Source organism: Chiloscyllium punctatum, chromosome 38 (genome assembly GCF_047496795.1).
Source record: "Chiloscyllium punctatum isolate Juve2018m chromosome 38, sChiPun1.3, whole genome shotgun sequence".
In the NCBI taxonomy this organism is placed as follows: Eukaryota; Metazoa; Chordata; class Chondrichthyes; order Orectolobiformes; family Hemiscylliidae; genus Chiloscyllium; species Chiloscyllium punctatum.
This window is the reverse complement of record NC_092776.1, coordinates 55501952-55515156: the sequence shown is the minus strand read 5'-3', so window position 1 is coordinate 55515156 and position 13205 is coordinate 55501952. Positions and strand designations below refer to the sequence as shown.

The 13205-nt window shown below is 44.1% G+C and overlaps 1 protein-coding gene across 4 annotated transcripts in view; it reads right to left on the bottom strand.

The window, feature by feature from the left end:
- arid5b (AT-rich interaction domain 5B) overlaps positions 1-13205 on the bottom strand; it is a 125548-nt gene that overhangs the window by 25143 nt on the left and 87200 nt on the right. For all 4 annotated transcript variants that reach the window (XM_072557922.1, XM_072557925.1, XM_072557924.1 and 1 more), the window contains 3 exons: positions 12618-12822; positions 3750-3802; positions 2491-2588 (listed from right to left, as the gene is read on the bottom strand). In XM_072557922.1, coding sequence (XP_072414023.1) covers positions 2491-2588; positions 3750-3802; positions 12618-12822 — 356 coding nt within the window. The remainder of the gene's footprint in view (positions 1-2490; positions 2589-3749; positions 3803-12617; positions 12823-13205) is intronic.

Sequence of the window (13205 nt, the reverse complement as noted above, 5' to 3'; positions counted from 1 at the left end):
GTTAATCATCAGGAATCCAACTAATTAAATCTGGAGCAGTGAAGAACTTTAGCCAAGTGGCTGGTAATTTGTAATATATTCTGACAATGATGGATAGCTTTTGAGCAAATTAAGGCTGACTAAGACATTTATTTAAGAGTATCAGAGCAGATTTGAATTAAAACAAACTGGAGACAGGCTTGGACCAGTTTAAGCCTAAGGGACATTAGTGAAATCATCAGCATTAATTTATTCCTGCTTTGCTTAAACTAAAAGCTTCCATCCAGCATTTAAGACCACATCACAAGAAAGAAAAATCAAATGAATTCATTCGGCAGTGAATGCAAAACAAGCCACGTGAAAATAAACAGAAGGCTTGGTTCATGTTCTGAAACGGAGCACAATTCATCCCGATAATCCACTGCCCCATTTAATCATTTTAAAAAGTGCCGTAGCACAGCCTGAATTAGTAGCTTTCACAGAGCCAGCCACTGCTCTTGTTTTTTTTTGGGGGTGGGGGGGGGGGGGGGGGGGGGGGGGAGGGGGGGTGGAGTGGAGGGAGGGGGAGGGAAGAAAAACATCTCTAAATCAGGCCAATCCATCAGTTTCCACCACAAGCAGATAATCTTAAGAGTTTGACAGCTTGCCAGAGAGAAAAGCAGTAATAAAATCAAATACAAACAAAGAGGTGGCTGATATTAATTCAGCTCTGTACCAAATGCTGAAGATGCACTCAGAATAATGGGGGTTGGATCAAGCTTTCAAAGATCTGCATGATTCTTTCAATTTACCATCCCGGGATTAACCAACGCTCCAGATTAACCAGCACTCCACAGTCATACAGCACAGAAACAGACCCTTTGGTCCAACTTATCCATGCAGAGCAGACAGCCCAATCTGACTTTGGCTCATTTGCCAGCACTTGGCCCATATCCCTCTAAACCCTTCCTTTTCATACATACATCCAGATGCCTTTTAAATGCTGTAATTGTACCAGCTTCCACCACCTTTGGAAGCTTGTTCCATACATGCACCACCCTGTGTGGAAAAAGTTACCTCAGGTCCCTTTTACAACTTTCCCCTCTCACCCTAAACCTTTGGCCTCAAGTTTTGGACTCGCCCACCCTGGGAAAAAGACCTTGGCTATTCACCCTATCCATGCCCTTCATAACTTTATAAACTTCAACAAAGGTCACCCTTCAGTCTCTGACACTACAGGGAAAAAGTTCCAGCCTATTCAGCCTCTCCCTATAAACTCAAACCCTTCAGTCCCAGCAACATTCTTGTAAGTCTTTCCTACACCTTCCCAAGTTTAGTAAACATCTTTCCGATAGTAGAGAGATCAGAATTGAAGCAATATTCCAAAAGTGGCCTCAATGTCCTGTACAGCAGCAACATGACGTCCCCACAACTACACTCAATATTCTGACCAATGAAGGTGTGCACGCCAAATGTGTTCTCCACCACCCTGTCTATGACTCCACGTTCAAAGGATTGATACACCTAGATCCCCAAGGTCTCCTTGACCAGCAACACTCTCTAGCGCCCTACCATTACAGGTATAAGTGCTGCTCTGACTTGCCTTACCAAAATGCAACACTTCACATTTATCAAAATTAAACTCTGCCATTCCTCAGCCCACTGGCCCATTTGATCAAGGTCCCATTGTACTGACAACCTTCTTCAATGTTCGTTATGTAACGTACCTTGGTGTCAACTGCAAACTTACTAAACATGCCTCCCACTTCACATACAAATCATTTATACAAATGACAAAAAGCAGTGGACCCAGCACCAAACCTTGTGGCACATTGCTGGTCACAGGCCTCCACTCTGAAAAACAAACCTTCACCACCACCCTTTATTTCTGACCTTCAAGCCAATTTTGCATTCAGTTGGCTAGCTCCCCTTTGATCTCATGTGATCTAACCTCACTAATCAGTCTACCATGTAGAACCTTGTCAAGTGCTTTGAAGAAGTTCACATACACTGTCTACTGCTCTGCTTTCATTAATCTTCTTTGTCGCCTCTAAAAAAAACTCAATCAAGTTCATGCGACTTGATTTGCCACGCATGAAGCCACGTTGAGTATCCTTTTCCAAAAGCCTGTAAACCCTATCCCTCAGAACCCCTTTAATAACTTTGCCACCACTGACATCAGGCTCACCAGTCTATAGTTCCCTGGCATTTCCTTACAGCCTTTTAATAAAAAAAAGGTACCATGGCCATCACCCACTCCAGATCAGACACCCAGAATGCTCCATGTTAACCACAATGTAAATTGACCAGCATTGCAGATTAACTAGCACTGAAAAATCAGATACCTGGAATTAACCAGCACTCCAGGCTAACCAGCATTCCAGATAAACCAGCACTGCAGATCAGATTCCCAGGTGAACCAGCATTCCTGGCTTTGAAGGATTGCTAAAACCCATGATCACTTTACAACAGAAAGGCAAACAGAAAAGGCCTGTGCAATATGAGAGTTCACCACAATGATCCAACCCTTACCTTTCATAATGCCTGCGAGTACACGTTGCTGCACTGGTACTGCCAGGATTGCCGCCCAGTTCATCATATATCTGCTTCCACTGTCGACGAGCAGTTATCTATTCCAATCACAGGAAAACCTGGCATTAGTTAGTAGCCTGAGATTAAACACTCAGTAACCACTGCACAAGGAGCTTTCTATAGTCACCTGATTTACCCAGAACACTGTTTCCAAAATTCTACATTAGGTGCAGTTACAAGTGCAATTGAATGAAATAGCTGGATCATTGTAAGGCTTCTCATACTCCTCCTCCGTGATTCACAACTGTTGCCAGTTAATATACTTATTGCATTTTTGAAAGACAACTACAGCATAGTGTTACATCATTGCAAAAAAATTCCCCTCAGACAAATGGGGAAACCCAGCTACACAGCAGCTAGTTTTGCATAAAAGCCCTGTATGAGAACAGTGTTAAGAAAATGGGTGCAATTTATAACATCTCATCTAAAAAGACAACCCCTTGGTACTGCACTGAGGGGCCAGTCTCGGTTTTGTACTTGAACTGCTGGACAGGGTCGTACCAACTTTCAAACTCAGGCTGAGCCATGATGACTTAGAAGCTAAGCATTTTTTTTTAAAAAGTAAAACATATTTTCTTCCTGAACAAGTAGCTATTACATCAGAAATTTTAACAGTCAAAAAATACAGGCCATGTAATGCGCAGACTGTAACTCAATCATATTGACTGACCAGACATGTAAAAGATGTGGACTTCCTTCCTCATTATACTGATAGGTTTCAATATTCCACATTAGCTTGTCAAAGGAACCTTTGACAAATGGCCTTTCCAATTCTTTAACAACCATTACTGACTCACTTTGCAGCCATTAATACTTTCCCATATTACAAACGAACAGATGCAAAGCAAGCAGCCAAGTTAAAAATTCCTTTCTCTAGTTTTGGCTTGGTTTTATAATTGTCCCCTTTGAGAGGCAACATGGGAAAAAATTACAGAGCTCACTTTTTCTCCTTGACAGAGGAGCTGTTACATGTGTTTTCCACTTATAGCATTTTACAATAAATCTGCTCCATTCTAAATCTGGATCTAATCTCTAGCCTCTGTGCAAAAAAAATGATTCTATAAACACATACAGAATGGTTACAGCCATTCTAAGAATTCATCAGAGCCGCTGTTTATTTATACAAAGTGCTGAATGACAAGGCTGAAAGGGGCAAAGTTACAGAGCGGTAATCGTTAGCAAGGGAATATTGGACTTACCGCTTCATATCCTCCGAGAGTTTGAGCTGCTTGAAACATGGTCCAAAGGTTAACTGTTATAAAGGACAATATGTGCAAAAATAAGAATTATGGAGAAATAGAAACATAACAACTGCATTCATTTACAGAGCTCAAGAAGAGGCAGCATTAAGCGCACCATTTGTGCTATATATAAAAACAAATTATCAGACACAAGTACTTTAAGAACAATGCACTGTGCTAACAAGCCAGCTACCCCTGGGTGTTTAATAACTGCCTGGTGTAGGGGTGTCCAAGACTTTTCTTTCTCAGCTCCATAGGGAAACATCACGGGCCCCTACTGGCAGCGCTCACAATAAAGAAAGAAATACATCTATATAGATTTCACCACTGCTGGACATCGCAAGTTTCTCCAGCACTTTTGAAGGATGGTGCCCCCTGTAAATGGAGGAGACAGCAGCCAAATGCATCCTGCAATGTCTCACAAACAGCAGTTACATCATGAACAGGCAGATTGTTCCAGTGAATAAACACCGAAAGAACGGTGGATGCTGTAAGTCAGAAACAAAAATAGAACTTGGTGGAAAGGCTCAGCAGGTCTGGCAGCATTGGGGAGAGTTAGTGTTTTGGGTCGACTGACCCTTCCTCAGATTGTTCCAGTGATGTTGGTTGAGGGATACATAGTGTGCAGAACACTGGGTGACTTCCCGGTCTCTGCTTCGACACAGAGTTACGAGTTCTCCTTCATCCTTCCAAGGAGGGCATTAGCTTAACATCCCAGCCAAAGACAACACCGCCAGCAGCACAGCACACCCTCTGTACAACACTGGGATAAACATCAAATCTGGGGAGTAAAACCGAGAACAACCTGACACAGAGGTGAGGATAACACCTGACATCTAACTCGTGCTGTAGAAACTGAAAAGGTTTCAGATCCACCAATAATGGATTGGAAACAATCCATGTCCAAAGCTGGTCACCAGGTTGAGGGGTTGGACACATGTTTAATGGTGTTCATGAGTCAAGGACAAGCTACTCGGTCACGCAATCTTTCATCGTGCATGAAAAGTGGTATTTCAAAACAACAATACAAATTTGATTCACATGGAGTTCTGTACCCAACATATGGGAGTCAACTGCTTAGCTGAGCTTCTGAACCACAATGCCTGCTCAGAATGGACTGCAGCAAGGTCGACTTTTTCTTACTCAGCCAGTCAACCACATCCCCATCCTCCCCATGTTGGGCCACCATTCTCTGGACAGCTCTCCACTGCTAATCACCACATTGGCTATCTTCACAGAAGGACTCAGCACAAGTAACATTCAGATGCCTTCAGGCTTTTGATAAGTGCTGACGATCACTAAACTCCTTAAGTTTTGAAGCTCTTTTAGAATACAGTGGTAACAGAGTTTGTTACAATGGGGCAGCTTCGTTATAATAGCACACAGGAAGCTAGTACCCTGACAATCGCCCCCCCCCGCCCAGTGCCCACATCGCGAGGTGCTACCATTCCGTCTTCCAGGCTGCCTGAGAAAGGTGAAACCATGAATTAAATTATTCCCAACACAGCCTAGAAGGACAAGGGTAACAGGTACTTGGGAACACCATCACCTGAAAGTTCCCCTCCGAGCCACTCACCACCCTGATTTGGAAATATACCGCCATTCCTTCACAGGCGTTGCGTCAAAATCCTGAAATTCCCTCCCTATCGGCTTTGTGGGTCAACCCACAGCAAGTGGACTGCAGTGAATCAAGAAGGCAGCTCACCACCAACTTTGAGGGCAAATGGAGATGGGCTATCAATGCTGGCCAGGTAGCGACGCCCAAGTCCCACAAAGGAATAAAACAAAAAAGAAGAGGTGATTGTGTTCCCAGTGTCCAACCCTGCAGCATGTAGCTTTATTCATAATATGGTTTGGGTCCACAATGGAGTACTTAAATAATGAAATTTACAATGTATTCCACAGTCTATAATGTATCAGTTTACAAATTTTATAAACCATTTTAATTCCATATTCCATCTTTTAATATCCTGTCTACCGCTTCCCTGTAACCCACAGAATTTGTGTATTTTAATTATTCCTTGATTGGAACCTGTGTCTATGTGAAGGCTATGGGGGTTTTCTCATGCCACAATTCAGACTTTGAGCTATGAACCTTTTACTTGATTCAAATACCATCATTATTTTAAAAAGGGGTCCTTTCGCAATGCAATCCGCTCTGTGAAAATCTGTGTCAACAGCAAAGACAAGGTTAGCAGTGGCAAGTTAGACTTGTGGAAGCTGGTATGTGGGGAGGGGCTGGTGTTAAATGAGGAACAGGGAGTGGAAAAGGACAATCCTTTCATTTTGACAGCACACTGACTAACCTTGGGATGAGAGTCGTGAACCACTGCAGGTAGAATGTGTTGGCTGCTTTCGAATAACTTGCGGAAGCAACTACAAGGGCAACACTGAGGAAGGTGACCATCGGGACTTAAATTCTGGGGGTGATCCTCAGAGACAACCTAGTAGCTAATAGGTTAAAAGCTGCAGACAGGCTGCAGACGACAAGGCAGGATAGTGTGCTGCAGCCTCCATTACAAGTTTGTTTTTGGTGACTCTGACTTGGGCCCTTGCAATACTTCAATGAATGATTCAAGTTCCAACCGGGATTGTGAATGTGGTGACAAAATGAGGAGCTCAACAGCAAAAGGAAAAATATAAAGAGGAGAAGCTGATTAAACAGGGACAGTAACTAAAGGCGAATAGTGTTGACTGTGTGATGAGACACGTGATTACATGTGGATCCACAGTTTTAAAGGAAGGGGAAATAGTGCCTATGTGAACAAACCCTTAAAGTCAGGAAGGCACTGGCCAAGAAAAACAGAAATACAAATATGAACCGACAATCATTTCAAAACTTGAAGCAATTCCTGTATATTACAAAGTACTTGTATTATAGATGATATTACTGACTACCTAATTAAAAAGAATGTACATGTAATTTAGAGAGGCATAATTACAAAGATGATATTTTATTCCACTTATGATCTTAAGACCCACTTGATTCACATTATCCCAATATCTTCAGTATAGCCCAGAGTAGCGCACAATATGAACGCTCTGCAGTTAGAAAATGCCCTCAAGTATTTTAAAGCTGCTGGTACAATTGCAACATTTAAAAGGCATCTGGATGGGTATATGAATAGGAAGGGTTTGGAGGGATATGGGCCGGGTGCTGGCAGGTGGGACTAGATTGGGTTGGGATATCTGGTCGGCATGGACGGGTAGGACCGAAGGGTCTGTTTCCATGCTGTACATCTCTATAACTCTATAACTCAAAAAGGAATTAGGAAGCCTAAAAAGAGGCCATGAAATGTCCTTGGCACGCAGGATTAAGGAAAATCCCAAGGTGTTTTAGACATATATAAAGGAGCAAGAGGATAGCTGGGGAAAGGGTAGGTCCACTCAAGGACACAACAGGGACTGTGTGTATGTGGAGCTGAACCCAGAGGAAGTGGATGAGATCCTTAAATTCTTTCATCGGTATTCACAAAGGAGGATGACATGGTGGATGGGGAATCTCAGGCGGGGTATGTTGATATTCTAAGACACGTCAACATAAAAAAAGGTGGTGTTTTGAAAAGCACTAAGGTAGACAAGTCCCCAAGACTGATGGGATCTATCTCAGAATGCTGAGGGAACAGGTGAGGAAATTGCAGGGGCCCTGTATGAAATCTTGGTATCCTCTTTAGTCACTCGAGGGGGCCCGGAGGACTGGAGAATAGACAACTTTGTTCCTTTGTTTCAAAAAGGCAACAGATTTAATCCAGAATTTAATACAGGCTGGTAAACCTTATGTCAGTGATAGGGAAATTATTGGAGAAGATTCTTAGGGATAGGATTTACTCACATTTGGAAAAATAAAGACTCATTAGCGATAGGCAACTTGGCTTTGTGCAGGGAAGGTCATGTCTCTCAAACTCTAGTTTTTAAGGAAGTGACAAAGACGATTGATAAGGGCAGGGTGGTAGTTGTTGTCTGTATGGACTTCAGCAAGTGCTTTGACAAGGTCCATCATGGGAGGGGCTGATACAAATAGTGAAGTCACATGGGACCCATGGTGAGCTCGTAAGATGGATACGGTACTGGCTTAGCTCATAGAAGACACAGATTAGCAGTGGAAGGGTGCTTTTCAGATAGAAGATCTGTGACCAGTAGTGTTCTGCAGGGATCAGTGCTTGGACTCCTGTTGTTTGTAATATATATAAATGATTTAGAGGAGAATGTAGGTGGCCTGAACAGTAAGTTTGCAGATGACACAAAGATTGGGGGAAGTTGCATATAGTAAAGAAGATAGCCAGATATATAGATAGGTTGGAATCTTAGGCATACAAATGGCAAATGGAGTTTAATCCGGACAAATACAAGGTGATGCATTTTAGAAGATCTAATGTTGGAGAGAAGTAGACAGTAAATGGCAGAACCCTTAGTAGCATCAACATAGAGGGATCTAGATGTACAGGTCCACAGCTCCCTGAAAGTGACAACCCAAGTGGTGTTAAGAAGGTATATGACTTTAATTTGGAATATGTACAATTCTGGTCATTACACTACCAGCAGGATGTGGAGGCTTTGGAGGGGGTACAGAAACAGTTTCCCAGGATGTCAGCTGGTTTGGATAGTATTAGCTATGAGGAGAGATTGGACAAATTTGCTTTGTTTTTCACTTGAACCTTGGAGGAGATGGGGCAACCTGACAGAAGTTAACAAAATTCTGACAGGCATGGACAGTGTCATTTTCCCAGGGCGGAAATGTCAATTACTCGGGGACATAGATTTAAGGTAAAATGGGGTAAAGCTTGAAGGAGATGAGAGAGGCAAGGTTTTTTTTTGTACACTCTGAGGGGTAAGTGCCTGGAATGCGCTGCCAGAGGAGGTGGATACAATAGTAGCATTTCAGAAGCATCATGATAATAATATGAATAGGCAGGGAATAGAGGGATATGGATTGTGGAGAGGGAAGAATGTTTTTAAGTTTAGAAAGGCATTATGTGCCAATGCAGCCTTGGTAGACCCAAGGACCTGCTCCTGTTCTGTTCTTTGTTCTCTTGTAACACCATTCATAGGCTCTACAGATCAAAGATAAAACAAATTATACTTTATATCCTCACTGCAATCTGAAGGAAGCGTTTCAAGATAAGCCAAAAGAGTGCACCTGCAGGACAGTGATTTCCACAGCTAATTATGCTCACGGTGATGAATCCATTTTATTAAATTCCAATCTAATACAGGCTCATCGTTGTGCTAAAGCTGTAGATAAGTCTAATAGTTTAGTGATTATAGAATTGGACAAGGAATCCAGAAACCAGGGTTAGATTTTTAGTTGTTGGACCCTATCACATTACTGGGAATAAATGTTGGGGGTTGGGAGTCAGCCACTTCCCAAGGCTTCGAGCAATTTGAAAAATCCCGTCAGTGCAGTGCTCGGCAGTCCTTTCATCTGAGATGGGAGGTGTCAGTGCAGAGAGGACAGGGCGATGGGGGAAAGCAAAGGGCTTGTGTTCTCAAGAAAGGTCACTGGATCCAAACGTTAACTCGGCTTTTTCTCCATAGACGGTGCCAAACCTGCGGAGTTTTTCCAGCAATTTCAGTTTGTGCATCTGGTTCACAATACTCTTAAGGGAAGGAAATCTGCCTTACCTGGTGCAGTCTACGTGTGACTCCAGACTTACAGCAATATGTCTGACTCTTAACTGCCCCCTGAAATGGCATGGCAAGCCATTCAGTTCAGTTGCAGTTAAGGATATGCAACAAATGCTAGCCTTGTCAGTGAGGTCGACATTCCATCAAAGAGACAATGGCATCATGGCTATTTTGTCCCTCCATTCCAATTGCCCAACCTTGGCCTGTATCCTTGATGTCTTACCTAACAAAAAAATCCTCAGTCCATGCTGAAATTGAAGACTAACTTTTGTTGAACTGGAGAATAGCAGAGAACAATAGCACATGATCAGTATTGGCTGGTCCGAGCAGGTGGAAGACTCAAACCTGCGTGTGTGCAATATCATTGCCACCTCTCAGCTGAGTGTGCTTGATGAGCTGGGCCCTGCTATTGAACAGGGCAATTAGCCCCGCTGATGTTACAGTGGGATGTGCTGGTCGTGAAGACCACCATGGGCTCAATTGTGGGTCAGAGGCCCAAAACTCTAACGCTCAGTGACTGGCAACTTCCCCCATTCTGGGAGTCTCAATAGGACAGATCAGTGACTTCAAACAAGCCAAGCGTTCAATACCAGGACAGGCTGGTGAATGAAGGCTCTTTCAGTGACCAACTTGAAGAGTGGCATGCAACCAATGACACAGCCACGAGCCCATGGACATGGCAGTTGAGTGCCTTCATGCAGCCACGGGTATAAGATTAGTCAGAAATACAGTAACTAGTTCTCTAGGTACATGATCAGCTGTCGGAGCTGCAGATAATCATGGTCTCTGTGATTAATCCTCTATCTCCTGCAGCTCAGACAGCTGATCACAGCTAGATAACTGGTAGTCCTTCAACCAGTAGCGTATGTGTACCGCACAAGGTGACAGTGCCTCACGAGCAGCCATTGTTATTAAAGCTGCGGGTTTGAGAGGAGGTCAAGACAGGTCAGTTACACCTTAGGGAAGCTGGCAGCCAGCCTGACTCTGAGGTAGAGGGGCTCCCCACAGGCCCAGAGCACTACAGGACTTACAACTGATAAATGGACAGAGTACAAACTGTCCCACTCCTGGAACCTCCCAGATTAAGATGTCAGATGAGCATGTGTTATAAACGTGAGGGGCACTGGTGACTTTCACTGCCATGTTGTAATGTGAATGCCCTCATGTCAGGGCAGGGTGGGGGGGTGGGGGAGCCTTTTCAGGAAAAAACAACACTTGTTTTCAAAAGACACAGAGCAGAATCTGTCATCATGTGCCTCCTGCCTAGCCAGAATTTTGGTACAAGCAGTGAGCCCTGAATGGTGTCTTAGCTCCTAAACGCTCAACTTCCTTCTGCATTTAAACAGGCTAGCTCTGGCTATAATGAGACAAGCTCTCTGTCATTCACAGCTCTGGGGTGGCTGGGCTGATTATGTTCACACACATTATGCGGACACACGTTGGGAACGGCTGCATAATTCTATATTTACTTCCCAGGAGCTTCCTTCAAAAAGGTCTTAACAAGTAGTGAACAACACTTCTCATTGTAGAAGCTGGGCTGAGGAGTGGCAGATGGAGCTCAACCCTGTCAAGAGTGAGGTTGTCCATTTTGGAAGGACAAATAAGAATGCGGAATACAGGGTTAACGGTAGGGTTCTTAGTAAGGTGGAGGAGCAGAGGGATCTTGGGGTCTATATTCATAGATCTTTGAAAGTTGCCACTCAGGTGGATAGAGCTTGTAAGAAGGCCTATGTTGTATTAGCGTTCATTAGCAGAGGGATTGAATTCAAGAGACATGAGGTGATGTTGCAGCTGTACAGGACCTTGATAAGGCCACATTTGGAGTACTGCATGCAGTTCTGGTCACCTCACTTTAGGAAAGATGTGGAAGCTTTGGAGAGGGTGCAGAGGAGATTTACCAGGATGTTGCCTGGAATGGAGAATAGGTCGTATGAGGATAGGTTGAGAGTGCTAGGCCTTTTCACGTTGGAACGGCAAAGGATGAGGGGTGACTTGATAGAGGTTTATCAGATGATCAGGGGAATAGATAGAGTAGACAGTCAGAGACTTTTTCCCTGGGTACAACTGAGTGTTACAAGGGGACATGAATTTAAGGTGAAGGGTGGAAGGTATGGGGGAATGTCAGGGGTAGGTTCTTTACCCAGAGAGTGGTGGGGGCATGGAATGCGCTGCCTGTGGGAGTGGCAGAGTTAGAATCATTGGTGACCTTTAAGCGGCAATTGGATAGGTACATGGATAGGTGTTTAAGCTAGGACAGATGTTTGGCATAACATCGTGGACCGAAGGGCCTGTTCTGTGCTGTAATGTTCTATGTTCTAAACACAACAACAGTTAGCTCAGAGTATTGGTTGTCTCTTTTACTGACGAGATAGAGTTTAATTCTTGTCTGACAATTCCCAAGAACCACTCTGTCAACACATTAGATCACATCCTCACTCCTTATTTGGGGACATGTTTCCAACTTTGCCATAATGACTGTAAGGGGTGACTCAATCCTACCCAAAAAAGCTTCACTCTGCCAGCAATACCAGCCCATTATTTTTTAAAATAGAGGGAAGTGGCGAGCAAGATGGCCCACAATCTCGCAGCAATTGTGTCATGGATGAAAGGTGTCCCTCGCAGAATTCTTAAGTGGCTGATCAAGGGCCTTTTTTGCATCTCCCTGGCATTTTACTAGTCACTGGGGAGGGACACCACCACAGCAGCCTCCCGATTGGCGCTGTGAGGGTGGTCTTCATTTGCGCGCATTCCCTGTAATGGTCACTTCTCCCCTTACAACAGCACTGCCCGCCTTCACCATCACCCAGCCTGGGGCCTGCCTGAATGGCTACAGCATCCTCCTCCCATCAATATCCTAACTGCTGGAATTTTAGAGACCACCGATCCATTGATACTCCCTCATCCTCCAGGTGCGGTCTCTGCAATGGCCACCATAGGGGGTGGCAGTCCCCACCCACAGACATTGCTGCTGGCGAGATGTGGCCCAGATACCAACTGCCAAAGTGGGTTTGAAAGCTCCCACCATACTCCACTAGCATTTTGCTAACCTGAGATTTCTGTTGTCACCACAATGTCCAGTCTCTTGATTACCTACATATAGCACATACAGATTAGCCCATGTAGGCTAGCAAGCTCAGTGATGCAAACGGGTTTTCCACAGAACTCAACCCAAAATGCCAAATCTCAAGAGGTGGCACTTACTCTGTTTAAATCCGAGGTACGGTATCCGTTCTATTGGCGTATTTCTTTCCTTCATGTATTTGTAAAGTGTGACGAGGAATGTTTGCTCCTCAGCTCTGCATTCTTCATCAGCTGCAACCTCGGATTTCTCATCAGCCGGGAGATTTTTGCAGTTGCTGCTGTTATTCTTGGGTTTCACCATCGTGGCTTTGGGCTCACATTTTGCCTGAGATGGAAAACAAGAACAAAATTTACAACAGTGCTGCGGCTCAGCTGTTCATCTATTCAGAGACTTCCACAGAACCTTTCAGCCAATGGAGTACTTTTGAGGTGCAAGTCATTGGTACAATGTCGAGAAAGGCAAGCAGCAGGCTCCCACAAACAGCAATATGACAATGACTACATCATCAGAGTACTTTTTTCAAAAAAGTGATCGACTGGGGGATAAATATTGGCCAGGACACCAGGGACAATGCCCCTGCTCCTTTTCAAGATAGGGTCACATAATCTTTCCTTCCATCTGAAGGGGGCAGCCGATGGGGTCTCACTCTAAGACTTCACCTAGAACATCGCCAGCTTAGATGACACACTCACATTTCTCCTTTGCTG